At 36.8% G+C, this 22,986-nt stretch overlaps 2 protein-coding genes across 2 annotated transcripts; both read right to left on the minus strand.

Moving 5' to 3' along the window:
• Positions 1 to 289: 289 nt before the first annotated feature.
• On the minus strand, positions 290 to 1,219 carry LOC118594111 (olfactory receptor 5AC1-like). The gene has a single exon (XM_036203909.1). The coding sequence runs from the start codon at positions 1,217 to 1,219 to the stop codon at positions 290 to 292; it is 930 nt and encodes a 309-aa protein (XP_036059802.1).
• Positions 1,220 to 20,012: 18,793 nt separating this feature from the next.
• LOC118594116 (olfactory receptor 5AC1-like) lies at positions 20,013 to 20,936 on the minus strand. Its single transcript, XM_036203913.1, has one exon. It carries the CDS (start codon positions 20,934 to 20,936, stop codon positions 20,013 to 20,015), a length of 924 nt encoding a protein of 307 aa, XP_036059806.1.
• Positions 20,937 to 22,986: the final 2,050 nt, after the last annotated feature.

Consider the following 22,986-nt stretch of genomic DNA (forward strand, 5'->3'; position numbering starts at 1 on the left):
CTGTTTCTAAGTAGTATTTTCAATTATGCTTCATAAATTTGGAAGTTCCTAAGAGTACTAAGTCTGCAGATGCTAAATGCCCAGATGCACAGGCACTGAGTGTTTCTGAACGCACTAACTGGGTTACATTGCCAAACTTCACTGGGAAGTATAAGGAGAAGCTCACTTCTTTCACAGGGAGCTTGTGAGTATCTGGTGACCTGACAGAACACATTTGAATCCATCATTCTAGAGATTGCCCCGCCTTCTTCAGAAGGAAGACGTGTTCTGAAACTTTTGTGGCAACTATTTATTTCTTCATTTTTCTTCTCAAGGCAGCTATTACTTCCTTGTTCCTCAGACTGTATATAAAGGGATTTAGAAAGGGGATTATTATTGTGTAAAATAAAGAATACATTTTGTCATTATTTTCACCTGACCCTGACCCTGACCCAGGGCGCACATACATGAGGAAGAGGGTGCCATAGAACAAAGACACAGAGAGCAGGTGGGCACTGCAGGTGGAGAAGGCTTTGCTTCTGCCTTTCTCCGTCTTCGTTTTCAAGATGGCGAAAAGGACATAGAAGTATGAGATGATAATAGTCATAAAAGTAAAACCTTGTATAAAAGCTGAAAATATTAAAACCAGGAGAAGATTCACTGTAGGATCAGTGCAGGAAATTTTGAATAACTGCAAAATTTCACAGTAGAAATAATGTATGATGTTGGATTTGCAGAAATTCAGTCTCACTAACAAACCCACATGAATTGCTGAATGCAGAAAACCAACAATATAGGAAACATAGATAAACTGCATACAGAGGCCATTGGACATCACCACTGGATAAAGCAAAGGGTTGCATATGGCCACATAGCGGTCATAGGCCATCACCGACAGAAGGAAACATTCTGTGGTTGCGCTGGAGCCAAAGACATAAAACTGGGTGAAGCACTCAGCCAAGAGTGTTTTATGATCCTTAGATAAAAAATTGACAAGCATCTTGGGGGTCACAGAGGATGATGCACAGGCATCAGCAAAAGCTAAACTTCCCAGGAATAAGTACATGGGAGTATGAAGATGAGTGTCCTTCCAGATGAGAGCAATCAGTCCAAGGTTGCCCACCATGGTGACAAAGTAGATGATGAGGAACACCAGGAAGAGCGGAACTTGCATCCTGGGATGATCTGTGAGTCCTGCGAGGACAAACTCAGTCACCAGTGTCTGGTTTCCTACTGTCATGTCTGTCTGCCCTGGACAATCACTAGAATAAAATAACAAGTCAAGAACAGTCAAAAAGAAATGACATAACTGTCAGGACTTGTGCTACAGATGTACTCCTAAAGGGAGCTTCTCATTTCATTTATGTTTGTGCCCATATTTGTCTACTTTTTAAATTTCGTAATTTATCTTTAAGTTAAAATATAATTACATCATTTCCTTCCCTCCTCAATCCCTACAATGTCTCTCTCTTTTTTCTCTCTCTCAAGTTCTCAGCCTCTTTTTATTTTTTGTTTATAAATTTATTTATTTATATTTATGTACCATATACATATTCCTAAATATATAAATATAATATTTTCAGTCCACATAATGCCTACTTTTACATACACAGTATATTCTCAAAATAACTCATGCAATATGGGTGATTTAATGCAAACTCTTTTCAGGTTTTAAAAGTTGTGTTATTGTCTATGTTTTTAATTCCAATGCAGTAACAGACTTTGGAGATTTTTCTATGACTTCATTAATGTAATATTCCACTTATTCCTGTATTTCCATCACTTTATAAATGTAAAATTTATTATTTCTGTGAAATAAAGAGTTTACTCAAGACTAATACTTAATATCTGAAGGAACCCAGTTTTCTTATTTTGTCTTCCTTCTCAATATAAGGTCTTTCTATATATTCTTTGATGGCCTGGAACTTGCCTTGTAGATAAATTGGCCTTGAAGACACAGTGATCCCCCTGCTTCTGTCACCTGATGGCTGGGTTTGCAAATGTGTGCTACTATTTTTTTGCTTAGTATTTTTGAAAGGGAAAAAAATTCTTGGAGGCATGTATACACATTGCTGTGTTATTTCTACACATGCTAACTTCCTTATGTAAAGATCATATTCCCAATGCTTAAGGAACAGAAGAATATTTTACCATGAAAAATGGTATAAGAACAAGGTTTATACAATTCTAAAATATAACTAAATGCTACATTTTAAAAGTTAAAAATCTCCGTAAGTAACCAATTGTGAGAGGTCAGTTTATATCCACTGAAAATCCATGAAGAATGAATTTCAAAATTCTTACCTGTAAATTATATTAAAAGAACTATTATATAAACAAACCCATGTTGTTATTACTCCTTTAATTTTTTCAGATTATACAATGATCACTGCATTTCCCCATTCCCTTTCCTTTCTCAAAATCTTTCCATAAACCCCTCTTTGCTCTCTTTCAAATTCATGGCCTGTCTTTCATTAGTTTTTGGAATGTTTTTAAGATTTTAAGAATTAAAGGGGATTCTTTTTTTGCCCTGAATTAACTAATACAATTAACACACACACAAACACATACACACACACACACACACACACACACACACACACACACACACACACATCCTAAAGGCATATTTTCTCAGACTAAAAATAAGTAATGTTTGAGCCTCAGATTGTACTTCAGTTAGAAAAATTTACATAAAAAATTGAATATGTCAAAGCTTTCTAATCATTCATTTACTTTCTATTACTGAGAATTTACATTCTAACTTCCTGAAAATTTTGTTATCTTCATGAGCAATAAAACATCTATCGCTCATGTTAATGTGGCTAACTACTTGTGCTAATAAATATTTTGGGTGCTGATTTGAAGATTATTTAGTATTTTAATATCTGGCTTATATGCTTTGTTATCTCCAGACACACTGCAAAGCTATAACAGAATCATGCAAATCCTTTTCACTCTTACCTAAGTCTTTCAAAGCAGAAAATGAAACACTGCTAATTTTCAGGAGGCATAAAAAAGCATAGGAAGAAACAATATTATTTGTGTGGAAACTCCTGACTAAAAGGAGACATCATTTATTATTCCTATATCAAAATGATTCTTTAAAACATTTCAAAATTCCCTCAGTGCATCCCAGAGATCCCCAGGAGGATGACGCCAAGGTTGTTTTGGGCATGGTGAACTAATCACCAAATTATCCACCTAACTAGTTCCACAGTGTCCTGTAGGGGCCTGTTTATAAAGTTTAAGGGAATCAGGGTTACAGTGAGCTTCCTCGTCCCCCCCGCCCAGTTTTTCTGATCTATTTTTTTTAATTCAGGAATTTTTTAAATTCATTTTTACATACCAACTACAGATCCTCTCTCTTCCCTCCTCCTGCCCCCTCAACCTTTACCCTACACCCATTCCCTCCTCCAAAAATGTAAGGCCTCCCTTGGGGAGTTCAATACATTCAGTACATTCAGTAGAGGCAGGTCTGGGCCCCTCTCCCTGTATCAAGGCTGAAAGTCTTTTTTTGTTTTCACACAATGCATTCTGATTATCATCCCCACCAATCCTTCCCAGTTCCTGTCTACCTCCCCTCCCATTCACATCCACATCCTTTTGGCATTTCCTTACAAAACAAGCAGGAATTTAATAATAAAAATAAAATAAAATAAATGAACAATTTGAAATAAGATAAAACAAACAGAAGAAAAAGAGCCAATGAAAAAATCACAAGGAACATATAAGTACAGAGATGCTCTCATTCCTACACACACGAATCCCTTAAATAACAAAAACAAAAGCTATAATATATATCCAAAAGACCTGTAAGGTTAAAAATTAAAATTAAAATTGTCCTGTCTCAACATTATGAGACAAAGAACTTCCAAAGGAGCCCCAGAGTTCATTTTGTGTTGGCTTTCTGATGCTGGGCATAAAATCTACCCTTTAGGGCTGCTGGATTCCCAGGTTAGACTCCCTTGTCAAAAATTTCCCAATTTTTTTTACAAAGCCACAGTTACCCTGATACCTACATCACATAAAGATCCAATAAATAAGGAGAATTACAGAATTTTCCTTATGAACAAAGATGGAGAATTTCTCAATAAAATACTTGCAAACTGAACCCAATAACACAAGAAGATCATCCACCATCATCAAGTAGGCTTCATCCCAGGGATGCAGGGGTGGTCCAATATACAAAAATCAATAAATGTAACCTACCATATAAACAGATTGAAAGAAGAAAAACAGATGATCATCTCATTAAATGTAGAAAGGGTCCTTAACAAAATCCAACATCCTTTAATGATAAATGTCCTGAAGAGATTAAGGATACAAGGGACATATTTCAAAATCATTTCCCTGGTTTCTTTCTTAGTCCACTTACAAATTGTATACTGAAGGTTATTGATTTTTGTGTGTCAATTTTCTAAGCTGGAAGAGTTCCCCCATGGAGTTTTTAGGGTCATTTGTGTATAAATCATATCAGCTGCAAATAAAGATACTTTGACTTCTTCCCTTCTAATTTGTATCCTCTAGATCTCCTTCAGTTGTCCGACTTTAAGAACTGTACTGAATAGGTATGAGGGGAATGGATAACCTTTTCTTATTCCTGATCTTAGTGGAATTGTTTTGAGTTCCTCTCCATTGAAGTTGATGTTGGCTATAGGCTTGCTTTAAATTGCCTTTATGGCAAATCAGGAGCTACCCGCCTCACAGCATCCTGTGCTCATGACAGTCCACCCTTGACATTCATGGCCTATTTTAGCGGCCCAGAAGACCAGCTCCTAGAACTACTACCCAGGGTTACTCAGAGAAAGACTTCTCAAGAATGAGGATAGAAAGATATCATATCTATAATAATTCACACATGATCTGGGAGTAATTCTCTTTTATTCTTCTTCATCTCTAATTCTCTCTGTTCTAAATCTTAGATTCCAATTCTCTCTAGTTCCAATTCTCTCTCACCCTTCTTTTGCTTTACTCTGCTCATTCAGCTACAGCCCTCATTCAGAGCACACACACACACACACACACACACACACACACACACACACAGCTCTTTACACAGCAGCTATCTACAAAGCTCTACACAGGCCCCCCTTCACAGCCAAACTCTGCATAAATAGATCTTACATAAAGCATTTCTTGAGTAAACAATCAGAGACAGAGCCAAACTGATACACATAAAGAATCACAGTTTCTCTCAGGCTAGGAAGGTCACATTGACTAGCCAGTGAGTATTGCTTGGCCATGCACATAGTTCTTTCCCAGACAGAAAGTGGTATTGAAATTCAGGATTTAACAATAGTAGTTAGTTGGTTGAACCTTGAGTGGTAGGGGTACATCCAGAAAGAGAATTACTGCAGGGGTTATGTCTACAAAAGTTCTTTCACGTCTGAACTTGATTTTGTCTTTGTATATTCTCAGGAAGTTTGCTTTGAATTTGTTCTGAAGCCCAAAATTAGCTGTCTTTGTGACTGAGAATACTGTTACTTTCCTATATCATTATGAAAAATATTCTAGTATTATCAGAATTATACAGCTTAAGCATAAATCATCTTCCTGACCATCCACAGCTATGTATGCACCCAAAGATGTAAAACACGCTAACAATGGGCTGTGGAAGGAACCCCACAGCTTTTCTTTTTAGGGAGGTATTGTGGTAGCTCATGAGAAAGTAACAGACAGAAAACAACTGGTTTCCACAGCCAGTGACCCCATGGACTTTGCTTAGTGGGGCTCCCCATCAGAGAGTTATTTGTCTGGTGGGTCAACCTGACAAATACTAGTTGTCACCTGCTGTATTTTCCCACAGCCCTCAGCAGCCTATGTGATTGTGCAGAGACTGAATGGATGAAGGGAATGCAGTGAGAATCACCCTCACAATAGCTGTTGTGTCTATGAGACCCATCATCCCTGACTTTGTATGAAAATGCCAAGTACATACTCATGAGATATGAAACTTTTCACTGTGTGCCTTCACAGTCCTCATGAGGAGATCTTTAATGGTATCTTTAGACAACCATGCTTATTCTTAAAAAAATAAATACTAACATATTCTGTTCATAACATATGAAATTATGAATGAGCACTACATTTTTCTGGAAGATTTTACCTGATGAAGCTTCAAAATTTTGATTAAATGTTATGTAACAGACTCTGGAAAAAATGCACATTTGAAAAATGCTTCCTTGACTTGAAAAGACTACCTCAAATATTTTGAAATTGTGTAGCATGAATCCTAATTGATCTTATTAATAAAAACCCAGTGTCCAGCTATCAGATATCATATTTCCCCTTTTTAATCTAAAATAAAAAGGGTTTTAACAAATATACAAAAAACTATATATAATAAGTATAATAATTATACATAATAGATACAGGCAATAAATACCATCAACAATGTCTTGTCCATTTGCATTTGGCAAATTCAGAGAAAATACTCCATTATCTGTCCTTTCTTGGTGAGTCCAAAGTCTTGTACCTAATTCATTTTCTATCCTGACTTGCATTTTCATCTAAAATATCTTTTGATGTCTCTCAAGCTTATACATTTTACACCTGTTTTGTGAGTTTCTTTTCTCAGTCTGGACAAGAAAAACTAAATGTGAGAAATGACAGAAAGAGCTGGCTGCCTGGAAAGTCACCCAAGGTTCCTTGGCAATGTTGAGATATCCATCTTTGGCCTACAGACCTAGCATATCTGTGAAGCAGCATTTTCTGAACGGCTATTCTACCCTGTCTTAGAAAAGTTAGACAGTCCTTTTTTGTGCCCTGTTTGTAGCATTTGGACAGCATACTATCAGCAGTCGAAACAAGGGTATTTCTTGCCTGGGGCCTAAATTTTGCCACAAAGAAAGTAAATTAAATGCTGGGAGGTGGTGGCACATGACTTTAATCCCAGCACTTGAGAGGCAGAGGCAGATGAATCTGTGTGAGTTTAAGGCTAGCCTGGTGTACAAAGCGAGTTCCAGGACAGACAGTACTGTTATACAGAGAAACTCTGTCTCAACAACAACAAAAAAAAAAAAAGAAAAGAAAACAGATTCAAGGAAAGTATACTCCATATGGAGATTCTTCAATGCTATCATCTTCTCTGAAGTATATTAGTGCTACCAGGACCAGACATGTCTTGTCATTAAAAACAAAAAACAAAAACCCATGTTATTAAAACATTTTAAATGTCATATTCTGTAGATTTCTGAAATGTTTGAAGATGACTTGTATTTCTAAAATATATCTGTTTGACCTTGAAAATATACTTAATATGACTACAAGTTCGACTATAATAGATAACTGACTACTAATCTGCAATTCCATTCATCCTAATTAGTTGGTAATAATAACTTTCAAGGACTAGAAAAACCTTGAACAAGATAGGAATGTATGTACAGTATATTCTAAAAAAAAACCCTCAACTTTGTATTAATATACAAATATCCATATCAATATAAAATATTTAAAACAAGTAGTTGCTTTTTTAAAGTAGATTCAATAATCTACCATTTTATCCTATCTCTATATTCCCTTTTTTCTTTTCAAAACAAGAACCCTGAATCTAATTTCCTTTGTTTAGTGTTTTTCCTGATCATTACTAATACCTAATAAACAACCACCCTAAATGATGACAAATATCCATAACCCATTCACAGACCAAAAACCACCCAAGTCACCTCTTGGAAATGTGATTATCATATTCTTAAATTTGCTTCCTGTGGTCTGGCGATGATGGCATCTCTAGGGGATCCTGAAAAGAAAAATTTGGGTTATTTATTAAGTCCTGGGAGAGGTAGCTGTATCATTTGTTGTCCAGTCTCTACATAATCCGTCTCTGCATAGTGGGAAGCTGCAGGGGTTGTCTCAAGTCCTGGCTAGAGAAGTGTGTGAGGCTGGATCATCTCAGCTATCCACCTCAAAATTGCCTGAGCAGTTTGTAGTCCAAAGCCAATCTTTAGGTGGTATTTGTTAGCTTAGTGGCATTATCATTGTCCATGTGGAATCATCATTTTGGAGTCCCATCATCCTTTTGGAGACTTCAAAGTTTTCTGTTAGGCATGGTCATGGTTCACTGACGAAAATAGATAGAGACTCAAACCCAAAATCATGTACAGGAAACTAGATGAAGCCATTTTTTTCTAGAATTAGTTAGTACTCTATATGACCATTAGTATTATGAAAAAGTCTAATATATATATTGATCTTATAAATTTTGAAATAATATTTATACCTTAAGGAAAGTTTTAAAGAGTCAAAATAAAGCCAAAGGATTATGAGATTAGTGGTAATAGAATAGTCCCTAAATTTGGTTTTTCTTCTAGTCCATATCAGGTGACTCTTCTAACACGAGACAGTGATTTTTGAATTTTACTTTAACAAGCATGTTTGGGTTTAGAGAAGAAGAGATCCACACACCAACTCCAAAACCAATTTTAATTTTCAATTGAACTGGGACTACAAAAAGACCATTTGCATTATGTGTCTGTAGAGAAAAGCAGAAACAAACACTTGGGAAGCTATATGAAATTTTATCATGTTGTAGATGTGGTATACTAATAGGACAATTTACTGTTTTTCTTGGGACATTTTTTTTTAAATGATTTGTCTTTTTTCTTCACATGTCCCTTTTTTTCAGTGGTCTTCAGGTTCCTTAGTTTCATGTTTCATTCTTTTGAAAAGACAAAAATAAAGCCCTGCCCTAACCCCAACTGGGGAGTTACCCTTTTGGCAAGTCATATCTGATCAAATGAAAAGCATTTGTTAGTCATACAAGTTAGTTTAGATTGAACAGCCTGCTGTTTGATGAACTATCAACTCTTGTTCAAATCTAATCTTTACCAATTTTGATTTATGGTTTCCCCTGATTCCCCTGTTTTATCTTCTAAAGCTGTTTTATGATCCAGAGTGTATGTTGGGTTTTTTTTTTGTTGTTGTTGTTTGTTGTTTTTTGTTTTGTTGTTCTTGTTTTTTACAATAAGCATTAGGTTCTCTAATTGCTCTGGGAAGGAGTTTCCTCCATAATTACAGGAAACAACTGAACTGAATTAGATAAGGGAGGGTGAAGGACCTTCAAGAGGCCCTGCAAGGCATTTCCCAATGGCAAAGGGTTACCTTGACTTTCCCTTGTTGATCTACATTCATTAGTCCAAGGTCTGGCTTTGTCACACCTTTTGCATACTTTAGAAGGGAGAGGCCTTCTGATCAGATTATTCCTAGAAAAAACAATCTTTCTAGTAATACCCTGTTTACAATCCCTTTTTAGGAGACATTGTTTACCACAATTGAAACACTTGATAATTCAATTTTTCTTCAAACCTCTGAAAATCACCTCTCCTATCCAAGCATCACCATTGCTATGAGGTTTAATATTGATTGTATCTCAGATCCATTCCTCCAAGGGTACTGATCTTGCCTTAGAATTGTGCATTAGTATTTTCAAAAGCCATAGATTCAATTATTATTTGTCTAGCCTCTGAATTTGGTATCATTCTACTTACTTCTGAAGTCAATTTTTGTAAGAAATCAGTGAAGGTTTCTTTTGGGCCCTGCATAACTTTAGCAAATGACTCAATTTTCTTTCCTACATCTTCAGTTTGGTCCCAAGCATTCAAGGTTGTTGCAGGGCATTAAAATCAGGTGTGGTCATCATATAAACATTGCCTTTCTACATTAGCATAATCTCCCTCTCCAATAAGTTGGTTTTGGGGAGATTTCCATATCTCTAGCCCTACTTCATTGTTCAATGGACTTAGCCTCATCTTTCCACCAGGTCCTCCATTATAATTGAGGACCTGGCTCCAAAACAGCTGTAACCAAATCTCTCCAGTCTTGAGGGATAATTCTATTACAAGTTGACCATGAGTTTAATATCTGCTACAAAAAAAGGTGAATGCATGCCATATAAGACTATTGCTTCCTTGAATCTCCTCAAATCCAACATTTTCACAGGAGTCCATTCAGTTCTTACACAGCCTTGACAATATCTATCATTTGGCACTTCCTGTAAGGTTACTGGATAAATTAAGGTTGTTTGCTTGAAAATCTTAGGCTGTCCCTCTGTAGCCTAATAATGCAATGCTCAGATTGGTTCTCCTTTAAATTCCTCTGTCTGGGTCTGACTATCTCTATAATCTGTTTTAATGAGTCAGTTCTTCTAAAACATGTATCTTGGCACTCATTTTAACCAAAATTTTTAGTGATAAAACAAAAATAATCAAATAATATTTATAATTGACATTATATAAATCCCATCTAAATTGATTATCCTCTCATCTAATTGTTCCATTTTCAAACTGTGAACTGTGTAATCACAGTGAACTAACTCTCTCCATTGTAATAGCGTTTCTCAATTTTAATGTAGAAAAAGCTCTCTTTTAACTGATTCCTCCCTTTAATCATCAATTGATCTTAATAACAAGACATTATCTTTGAAATGGTGTATAATTATTTTTCAAAGTTAAATTCTATTTCTCAATGTTTATATTGTGGTTCCAAACAAGTATACTAGATGTATTATTAAGAAACCTGAAAAGCTAACTGTAGAATTTCTTTTCATTGACTGAATCAACTCTCAGCTGATGAAAAGCCTGAAATTATTAGCCCAGGGAGGTCACAAATTAAGGAATTACATGTATAACTATACCCACATATGTGAAATGTGAAAATAATGCTACTTTTATTATATTATGAGACAGTAAATATTTACTTCTGTATGTATATAGCTTTGATATAGTCATAGTTGATAAACATGGTTTTGAAAAAAAAAAAAGAATTCCCAATTTTTCCACCAATCTGCCAACAATGACAATTCAGATGTGCGGCTGAGTGCTTCTGTGTAGAACAGTAGAAGCCTGACTGGGTTTCAAGGCAGCTACGTAGTATGGCAGCAACTCAAGGAGGGGGTCCAGGGTGAGCTCACAACTTATTGAGAGAGAAGAAGCCAAAGAGCAAGTCATCTGTGTGGGGAAACATGTGAAAGTGGCTAACTCCTGCAGTTTTGGGAGCACAAAAGTCTATGGAATTTGCTGCAGATAGACTGCAGAAGAAACTTAGCTGGCAAGGTTAATGACTCTGGCTGTGTGCAGCCAGTGGCTGCAAAGCCAAAGGCTGTGGTGATATTTTATTTGTGCTGAAATGTGGTGATATTTTATTTGTGTGACAATAAATAAAGCATGCCTGGAGATCAAGGGGGGAAAGGCCAACCATTTTTAAGAAAACATAGAAGTTAGGCAGTGGTAGCACATGTCCTTAATTCAATCACGTGGCAGGCAGGGTCTCTGTGTGTTCAAGGACACACTAGGGAACAGCCAAGCATGGTGACATAAGCCTTTAATCCCAGTATCAACCATAAAGACCTGGAAGTCTGCACAGACAGGCAGTGACAAGGAAGTAAGGTAGCTGGGTTAGGAGCCAATGAGAGGACAGAATAGCAAAGCAATGAAAGAGCGGGTAAGACAAGAAATAGCTCAGCACTTTTGGTAGCTGCAGAGCTAGAGAGTTAAGGTTGGTGGCTCTCACTATTTCCCTGATCTCTAAGGCTTTCACCCTTATATTTGTCTCTCTGTTTCTTACTTAATAAAGCCATTTAGAAATTTATCCACAACAGGAAGACAGCTTTTTTGTGTGAATTTGTGCCCCCAAAGTTAGACACAAATGTAGCATGAATCCTAATTAGTCCTATTAATAAAAACCCAGAGTCAGATATCAGGGTGAAAGCTGAAAGATCAGAGAGGGAGAGCAACCAGCTACTAGTTCTTACCTCTACAAAATCCTCAGCAGAAAGGTGCCCGGGCTCCTGTCTCCTTCTGCCTCATATTCTTTTTCTCTGTTCAGCCATATCTCTTCCTGTCTCAACTTCCCAAGTGCTGGGATTAAAGGTGTGTGCCACCACCACATAGCTCTGTTTCTCTTCTAGACTGGATCAATCTTGGGTAGGCCAGGGTAGCCTTGAACTCACAGAGTTCTGTGTGCCTCTGCCTCCAGATTGCTGGGATTAAAGGCATGTGCCACCAATGCCTGGCTCTATAACTAACCACTGGCTTAGCTCCACATTCTGATCTTCAGGCAAGCTTTATTTGTCAGATCACAAACAAAATATTAGTGCAAAATTATGTATGATCTTCCCTTAAAGAGGGTCATATTTACCTTTCTGTGGACATGTAAGGTTTTCTCATGCTGTCTGTTAATGGAACTACCAGATCAAGTTATAGAAAACATGCTGACTGACATAGAAAAGAGTAAAGACAATTCCAGCTCAGAGAAATACAAAATGAAAGACAAAAAATGTTGGACACTTTCAGGTTTGGTCTTTCCTCCATCCTCCTGCAGTTTTATTGGGATGCTTTAAAATTACATTATTGTTGTTGTTTACAGTACTACATTCAATCTGGGCTTTACCAACTGATTGAAGCAAATGAAATGCACTCATCTCAGTGATGTACTATACTAAATCAACATCTTAAGTTTTTGGAAAATGCATTTCTATGTATTTTGTGAATAACTCCAAATTATTTTGACTCTGAGAGTTGACATTTACTGTGCATCTCATATTTTGTCTTTAAACCTTTGTCACCACTATGTGCATGTCCAGCACCAATGCTGTGATGAAGCACTGTAGTGTGACAATCTGGAATATATCAAACATTTCCTTGAACTAATTCTGAAAATATTCTACATCCCTGAAATCTATTGCAGTTGCTTTAAGCAATATTGCTGTGCCCTGTTATGCTGTTATAAGGTATACATTTGCCATTTCTTCTGTGCTATAGAATTAAGATAAAATACCTAATTGCCCAACTCATAAACAGCACATATGAAGAGGTTAGACCAGATATAAAGTTCTAAGATGGGAGGATTTGTAAAGTCTGTTTGAGTTTAGTGAAAAGCTTTCATGCATTGTGTCTAATGGAGAGCTCTGTTAGTACTAAGATTGATTGGTTCACAGTGGAAAGGGCAAAAGGAAACTGAGAATCTTCAACCACAATTGGAAACAACCTAGATGTCTTTCAACTGATGAATGGATAATAAAAATGTGGTACATGTACACAGAGGATTTCTACTCAACTGAAAGGAACACTGAGATCCTGAAGTTTGTGGGTAAAGTAATGGAACTAGAAATTTCATTTGCAATGCACACGCATGTTCTCTCTCTGTGGATCTTACCTCAAAGGCTTTTGATTTGAGTATTTATCCTGATAACTACAGAAGCCACCAGTAGAATAGGACTATGAGGGGAGAAAGACAACAGAAGAATCCTAGAGATGAGGATAGTGGGACACAGGTGCTATTAAGGGAAAATAGAGGGAAATTGTAACTAGAGAGGGCAGATAGAGGTTAATACAGAGGGAAAGGGAAAAAGGAGATATTAGGTAAGTATCTCTTGGGGTATTTGAAAAAGCCATGGGGAAAGTTTAAATGGAACTACATTACATAGGGCCCTAATGATTCCTTCAAGAACCATAGACTATCTAACAAAAGACCTGGTCCCAGGCTTAGTAAATCTCCCTTTGAGTTGTTGCGGGAAGCATGTCAAACAGATTCACCAAACAATATACACTATTGCCATTGCCCTTGATTGCCTCCCAGAATTTAAAGGTAAGACACTGTTGCTAAAATCAGCACACACTTTCGATACAAAGAATCCAGTTGAAAGTGACTTGGAAGCATCCCTTTAAGGACAAAAGAACATAGTATCTGAAGGTTCTGTGCAAGTTTCCAAGGGAGAGAACAATTAATAATCCTACACAGCTTTAAAAGCTACAAACAATGACCAGCCTAGTAAAATGCCCACAATGGCAAAACAGTGTTAGTGTTATTGGGGTCGGGGGGGGGGGGGGGCGGGGAGAACCAACATCTGTCTAAATGAACATAAGGCCTTCTCAGGAGGGAACTGCAGCCTGGTACTATAAACTTAGCTAACAACCTGGCTGGAGATGTCATAGGTCCTAGAGGAGAACCTACTACTGAAACTTTGTTTAGCTTTTACCCCTCAGCAACTGAGCATCTTCCTTCAGCAGATGGAGGCTAGAATAGATCCACAACCATTCTTCTGCAAGCCTAAGCCTACCTACTGATAGGTTAGCCAATCCCAAGTGGTCAACTATAAGCTCATGTATGTAAGAGCAAGAATAAATGGGCTGGAGGGGGGGCAATTATGATCATAAAAAAGTTCTTAAACATGAGAGGAATTTGTAGGAATATGGGATGAGGAAGAAAGGTGAAAGTTAAGGGTAGATGATGTAAATATATTACTCATGTGTGTGAAATTCTCAAAACATAAATTTAAAAGTAAAACGATAGCCAGTGGGCTCTTTCCCATTCATTGTGAGTGAGACAACACAAGGCAATAATATTGCATTCTTTTTCTGGAATGTTTATTTCTCAGTTTTCAGAGTACCATCCTGGATAATAGGTTTCATTTGTGTTAGATAATCCTCCAATTTGTTTATGATACACTGTGGTATAATTAATTAGCTGAATGCCCTATCAGCTTGTGTCCCTGTACTGTATTCAACTACAGCAGGGTTTGAAACCATTATCTAGCTTTCTTTGATAACACCCATCATTTGCCACAATAAATAGCCCCGACTGCTGGAGCCCACAAAAATATGCAGCAGGTGACAACTAATATTCATAAGGTCAACCCACCAGATGAATAATTCTCTGGTGGAGACACCTCATTAAGCAAGGCTTATGAGACCACTGCCTATGAATGAATGATTGCTTCTGTCTGTAATTTTTGTGTGTACCACCACAATTCTCCCTTAAGACAGCCATGGGACTCTTCCCACAATTATTGGCAGGGTGATCCTCAATTATTGGGCACTGTTATTCCTGTGAATTGTTAGAGGGATGACTTCTTCTTATACTGTGTAATTTTGGTGAGTAAAATAAGCCCTCCTAGTTAAGCCTTTGTGCCACAAAACAGTGAAAAACTTAGGAGTCTGTTTTCTATCATTAGCTAGTTGACAAGGCAAGTACATGAAATTAGCTGATTTTAAACCTCAGAGCAAATTCAAACTAGACTCTCTGTGAATGGACCATACAATAACCATGACAGATAACACACAAGGACAGAGTTACAGGTGTATCATTTGTTGAACCAAGGGTTTTAGATGCAGAGCACATAAATTACTGTGCCAGTTTCTCTTGCCAGGTCTGGCTGATAACACGGACAAGTGTAACTCCCTACCCAAAATCTTTAGCAATTAACACTCTGCATGAACTTCTAACCTCAGTTTATGGTTCAAGATTTAAGGCTCTGCTAACTAACTGTTTATGTGTAAGTCCTGAAATCTATGTGGATTACAGGAAAAGAAATTAACCAATTAACCAAGTCTGGAGAGGAACAGCTTTACATCCAGATAAACTGTGGGAAATTTCCACAAATAGCCAGGGTTGCAGAGGATGGTCTGGCCTCACATCCTTGATAAAGGTTCCCTCCTTGTGATCTGAGGTTGTATGTAGAATAAGAATATATTTTTAGGCTTGGGACACTTTTCAATGTCAGTCCTTACCAGGAAGTGCAGAAGTGCCCATCACCAGGCACCCCTTCCCCTTGTTTTACAGCCTGTCTCCCATGGGTTGCCATGGTTACTCATAAACTGCAGGGAAGGGACTCCCAGTCACAAGGCTGCACTTCCCTGTTATGAGAGAAAACATCTTTACATTTTGTTAATCAAAAAATGTGAGACTATAATGTTAGTCTTAAAATATGTAGATTAGTACACGACATTTTTACTTCTTGTTTAATTTCTCTATAATTTAGCTTTTCATTTGTAACCCTTTACACTCTGTCTCCTTAGGAGGTAGTGTTGCAGCCAAACACCCTTTCACAGCCACAGCTGCAGCTGCCCACTAATTAGAAAGCTGAAAAGTTTATTTTGCATGTGTCCCTTATCATTTACTCAAGGAGTTCAATGTGACCCTCACATGTAGCTTTTGTAATCTTTTTTTATTGCCTAAAACTTGCTGTTGAATGTGTATACAAGCTGTGTAGTACAAAACAGCTAGAGAATTGGAGCTGGAAAGAATAAAATGAGTAACCCTCAGCATATATGTGAGTTTTTATTTACCTAGATAAGTATGGATTGTTTCTAAGTCCCACTACTCTGAAGGGATTCTCTTTACAACCCTGAAGCAGTTCTGGGAGCTGATCTCTAAGGCTGCAATACCCAAACACAAGTCAAGCCAAGATTACCTGTGAATTATTAAGCTTTTCTCTGTGAAGTAATATGATATCCAAACATTTTAATTTTAAAAGAATTCCCTTTTTATGTGGATGAATGTTTACCTTCATGCATGTGTATGTACCATGTGCATGTTTGATGCTGACAGGAGTCAGGACAAGTCTGTGATCTCCTAGAAACTGGAGTTACATGATGTTGTGAGCTGTAAATAAATGTGGAGAACTAAACCCAGGTCCTCCGCAAAAGCAATAAGTGTAGATGTAACCAGCTTGTTAAATAAGAAACACAGAACCGATTGCAGAGTTAAAAACCACGAGGTCAGAGCAAAAGCGGAAAACCTTACCCTTCACTGCTTCTGTGGTTCCTCCTCTCCGCGAGATACAGCGCCCCCCTCCAGCAGGAAGTAGTAAGAAAAACTACTACCACATTCCCAAAATTATCAAGCTGTCTTTGGAGATGGAATTGGCTCACTCCTTCTCTAAACCCAGACATATTGTTAAAAGTAAAGGTTAAGAGATTCTTGTGTCCCAAATCAGAAGAGCCCTCTGGTGTGGGGCAGAGAAAAACCAATATTTTTATTTAAATCGGGTTGATTATAAATGCGATCTCTTTCTAAAGAAGAAAAGGGGATAGGATATAGATATAATAGGACAAAAGGGTAGATTAAGGAACTTACTTCTAAAGAGCAACAACTTGTTTAAAATGTTTTACATTGGTATAGACTTTAGTCTATTGATACAAACTTAAAGTTAATTTTGTTATACTGTGTGCATATTTCTACTCATGTTTAAGGTATTATGTTTGTATAGTTCATTTTAAATTGTAATGGATAATTAAAAATAGATTAATAATTAGTCATCTAGGATAATCATACTTGTAGCCATGTTAGTTAAGTCTTCTAGGTATACAAGAGATATTTCAGATAGATAGGTAATCTTCAAATACTTCAAAGACCTACAGAATATGGCATTTAAAATATTTTTAAAATTTAGACTTTCGGGACAGTGAGACATGTCTGCTCCTGGCAGCACCGTTTTACTTCAGAGAGGAGGAGGGGCATTGAAGACAATTCATATGGAGTTTATCTTCACCTTGACAAAAATAGCCATTTGGACAAGAAACTGTTCTTGCCTGGACTGCTTGATCGACTGGACATGCAGGACCCATAGAAAGGTGACCACTAAACTTTGCTTGACAAAACGGTCCTTCAGGTTCCTGCTTCACAGAGGAAACTGCCAGATATTCTACAGGACACTGAGAGAAGTGACCAAGAGACTCTAGCCCTGTGGGCTGAAGACAAATGCCCCAACTCTACAAAGGAACATTAGATGACTGTCCAGGCTGCCAGCTGTCTCTGTCTACTCTTATAAGGCTCCTGAAAAATGCTTACATCCTTCTCCTGGTTCTCAGGTAATATTATATCCTTCTGAGGTCTTTGATGTGGTTGAAGACTAGATAGTTATAATTTCCTCAGTTATGATACAAGATAAGTTAGAAATAAAACTTTAGACTCACAAATATAAGATAGATAGGATATCTTCTTTAATATTGTAACTATAATTCTTGCTTGATAATCGTTTTGTTATATATAATTGTACTATGTAAAAGTTAAAACCTTCCTTAAAAAAAAAGAAAAGGGGAAGTGCTGTGGATATCGCTCTATGTAAATAAAGTTCTGATTGGCCAGTGACCAGGCAGGAAGTATAGGCGGGACAAGAGAGAAGAGAATTCTGGGAAGTAGAAGACTGGGGAGAGACACCGCCAGCCGCCGCCATGAAAAGCAACATGTAAAGACACCGGTAAGCCACAAGCCATGTGGCAAAGTATAGACTAACAGAAATGGGTTAATTTAAGATAGAAAAGGTAGATAACAAGCAGCCTGCCATGGCCATACAGTTTGTAAACAATGTAAGTTTCTGTGTGCTTTCTTGGTTGGGTCTGAGAGACTATGGGACTGGCGGGTAAGAGAGATTTGTCTTGACTGGGCCAGGCAGGAAAACTCTAACTACAAATAAGTGCTCTTAACAAAGTGTATTTGTGTAATTTTAGTGATAGTAAAAGACATATTGAGCTAGGCAGTGGTGGCACACTCCTTTAGTCCAAGCCCTTGGGAGGATGAGACAGGCAGATCTCTCTCAAGGTCAGCCTGCTCTACAGATGGTGTTCCAAGACAGCCAGGGGTACACAGAGAAATACTGTTTTGAAAACAGAGAGAGAGAGAGAGAGAGACAGAGACAGAAAGACAGAGAGATATTTTCATAATATAGATTTTAAGTAGGTACTGTAATTAAAAGATGTTATAGCACATATGGGAAGGTTAGAAAGAATTCAATATTGTTAAAATTGCCTGCCATGTACAAATAGTTTTTCTTTTGGTTTTAAAGATAGTTGTTTCCTCTATGTAGCTCTGACTGTCTTTAGAACATTAACTCTGTAGTCCAGGCTTGACCTCAAATTCCAATTCTGGGGATTAAAGTTAATGTGCCACTATGTCTAGCTACAAATAATGTATAAAAGACAATGAATTTAGTTATGTGGAATATTTTTAAAGACCTTTAGCTACAGAGAAAATAAGGGTATTTATTTTAGGATGAGATGCACACATTGACTTTTTTCCTAATAATGTGCATAGTCAACAGGGTTAAGTTATAAAATATATCATATACCTACATCTTTAAAAGATATCATATAGCTATGTATTTATAGGAAACATTCAATATTATTGGAACCACTGTCATGACAAGAGATAAGCTACTTCCAAACACTAGAACAAGGCATATCTGTTAGCTGTCTAACAATTTAAATTTAATTCCTTTGATGTGATTATTTCTCACAAATAAATATGCTGAAATAATTTATTATTTTAAAAGAATGAATTATATATGTCTACAAAATAACACTCATACGAAAATGCAATTTTGCAGTGCATTATCATCAATTAATTTACATATAATCTGTATAACTTGCAATCATTATCTATCTACAGTTGAGAATTCATTGGCACAACTTTACAGTTTTAAAATTTTGGTTCCAGATAGTCTCTTAAATTCCACCTGCCAACTCTTACTGAAATTGATAACAACAATAATGTAATTGCTCAGAAGTTCTATGGAATTGCATTTTAGCACAATAAATTTTATAAATTAGTGAGTACATATTCACTGTCATTGATTAGAAATAGCATTCTGGGCTTTAAAAACAAGATATGACAAATTCTGTTGCTGAACATTTTTACTTATGGCTACCCCATTTTTCTTCCCACACCCATCAATACCATTTTTATTTTCAATTCAACTTTTCTTTCTTCCTGTTATTTAATAGTACATTTATTCTCAGGTATGCATTCCATCATGAAACAGGGTTTTATTTTCATCAGTCTACCAATACTGCTTAGTGTGGTAAAGGATCAAAAACCATATTAACTTCCACGTTTAGAGGGTTAAATTATTCATTCTTACAAAGTGATAATTAGGTTTGCTAACAATGGTTAGAGTTATGTCTCAGCAAATGTGTCTAGGGATGTCTCAGTAAAACCGAATTTACATCTAAAAATTTGGAAAGGACAAAGAAAATAGATAATTTGAAAAGCTAGAAGCTCAGATAAACTATAGCGTATTATTTATAGACAAGATGCTTATGAATTGGACTACAACAACTTCACTGACCCATATGAAAGAAACTCACAGGGCATCAGATGCAAAATTCAAAGAAGTATGTGCCCAGCAGAGGGTACTGACCCATCAGTGAAAGGCCAGAGTTCTGGTCGTATTCAGGAACCATTTTCTTTTCTGTTGAAGTTGTCATCTTATTCTTCATATAGTGTGAGGGGTAAATATCTGAAAACCTGCACAACTCTTATTTCCTTACGACTCTTCTAAGGGCACCTATAACCTCTTTGTTCCTCAGACTGTAAACAAATGGATTGAGCAGGGGAATTATTACTGTATAAAATAAAGAAAGCATCTTCTCCTTGTCTCCAACTGGTCCAGACCCAGGGCAAACATAGATGAGAAAAAGAGTTCCATAGAACAAGGAGACAGACAGCAGGTGGGCACTGCAGGTGGAGAAGGCTTTGCTCTTGCCCTTCTCAGACTTCTTGTTCAGGATGGCAAAGAGGACACGGACATAGGAGACCATGATGGTTAGAAAGGTGAAGGCTTGTATAGAAACTGAAAAAACTAAAAGCACAACCATGTTTACTGAAGAATCAATGCAAGAAATGTTGAAAAGCTGTAAAATTTCACAATAATAATATTGTATAATGTTGGATCTGCAGAAAGTCAATCTAAATAACAAACCCACATGAACTGCCAAGTGCAGAGTACCAAGTAAGTATGTCACAGCTATAAACTGAGTACAGAGTCTATTGGACATCAACACTGGATAAAGCAGGGGGTTGCATATGGCCACATAGCGGTCATAGGCCATCACTGACAGGAGAAAACATTCTGTGGTTGCACTGGAACCCATAAAATAAAACTGAGCAAAGCACTCAACCAGGGATATCTCATGATTTTTAGATAAAAAGTTGATAAGCATCTTGGGAGTCACAGAGGATGAAGTGCATGAGTCCGCAAAGGCTAAGCTGCTGAGGAATAAGTACATGGGAGTGTGAAGGTGAGGGTCCTTCCAGATGAGAGCAATCAATCCAAGATTGCCCACCATAGTGATGAGGTAGATGATGAGGAACAGTAGGAACAGGGCAGCCTTTAGCGTGGGATGATCTGTGAGTCCTGTGAGGATAAACTCAGTCACCAGAGTATAGTTTTCTTCTGTCATGATTTTCACTGACCTGAGCAATCACTAAAAGGAAAGAATCAGTAAATACAGAGTTTCAAATCTCTCTCTATATAAAGATAGATAGATAGATAGATAGATAGATAGATAGATAGATAGGTAGGTAGGTAGATAGATAGATAGATAAGTAGATATCCTTGTCAATGGTATATTCCAAATGAATGTTTTTTTATAACAGGACTTACAAAACAGTGGTCATTGTCTACTTTAATATGCATTGGAAATTCTGCATAATAAATTTTTTAAAACAATAATACAACTAAAGTAATATGTGCATTTAGTGGAAATCCTTTTAAGTTTATTTTGGAGGGAGGGTTTCTCTGGGTAACTGCCTCAGTTGTCCTTGAACTCACTCTATAGACCAGGTTGGCCTTGAACTAACAGGGATATGCTTGCCTCTGCCTCTCAGGTGCTGGGATTAAAGGCATGAGCCACCACCACCCAGCTGTGGAAATCCTTCTAAACCTTATAAATACAGTATGTGTTTTCCATATTTTGAACTACATAACTTGTTAAAACTCACATGACTGAAACATATTGCTTTATCAAGAGTATAAACAGTAAGATCAGTTGAGTGTATCTTAACTGATATGAAACTGTAGCTCAAAGATTTAATAATCAAGATATTCAGACATTGCATAATAGAGAAGTGGGTAAAGAATTAGAAAAGATTCAACAATTCATGCTCTTGCAGACCCTCCTCTTTCTCGACAGTTGGACACCTGGAGCTCCACCTGGGGCCTGGCTGAGGATCTCTGCATCCACTTCCATCAGTTAATGGACGAGAGTTCCAGCACGACAGTACAGGAGCTGGGGGGAAGGTGGGGGTGGGGGCGGGAGGGGGGAGGACAGGGGAACCCATGGCTGATGTATAAAATTTAAAACACATAGTAGTAAAGATAAAAAAAAGAATTAGAAAAGATCTCAGCTTCTAACATAACGGGAATAAAACATGAGCAAATATGTGTTTTCATACAGTAGGAGAGGGTACCTGATGTGGAGGATTACTCTGTAACTGTCAGCTATACATCTGGAAACACAGAATGAAATTCCTACTATATACCATGCATATACACACGGGAAATGAACACATACACACCTCCTCATGTTTGTGATTAGCATAAATTAAAGTATATCAAAATGCTCACTGAACACTAAGGTGAGGAAATGGATGCTTTCCCATATAACTTGTGGAATATTAATATTTGGGAAACAACTTTATAAAATTCAATTTATTTGAGTAAAATATACTTACTAGTCAATCTACCATTCTTTCAGTTATACTTTAGAAATCTAAGCCCTATTGGATAAAAGCAGATAAACAAAGAATATGCAATTTATTTCTGGAGTAAAGAACAAAAACAGATGGATATGTCATGGTACATTTAAAAAATCAGCCACACGAAAGAACTATTATTAACTGTATTGAGAATTACCAGAATGACTATTATCTCAGAAGACCTAAATGTATAGAAATAAAAATTGCTGTGATCACACTGTAGCCAAATAAGCTATGATTTATAAAATATCCTCTTACCTTCAAAAATATAGATAAAATACAATAAATTTATAATCCTGATTTTTATGGCCTGTGAGTAGAGGCGTGGATGAGAGAAGGAGAGGTGGGCAAGAAGGATAAGTCAACTAGGAATTTCATAAGAACAGATTCATATAAATTATATTTTACACAAAATTGTATCTATGTGTGTATGTTCACATCAATATGCATACGTTAAATGGTGGGTGAAAGAATTGTCTCAAACACGTTAATAGTTTATAAACTTAAAAACAATGAAGTCCTGATACTGTCTTTTTCAGGAGATATTTTGTAATGGGAAAATTAATAAGTAAAATTATATATTGTTATGACTAAAAATAAATAAAATGTAGAAATAACCACCAGTAAATTGTCATATTCCTTTAGATGTTATAGGTAAGGAAATTTTCAGCATTGAGAATAGATATAAGTTTGTAACACTCCAAACTTATCTATGATTATATATGTAGGGATTTTAGGGAAAATATTTTAGAT

This window comes from Onychomys torridus, chromosome 12 (genome assembly GCF_903995425.1).
Source record: "Onychomys torridus chromosome 12, mOncTor1.1, whole genome shotgun sequence".
In the NCBI taxonomy this organism is placed as follows: domain Eukaryota; kingdom Metazoa; phylum Chordata; class Mammalia; order Rodentia; family Cricetidae; genus Onychomys; species Onychomys torridus.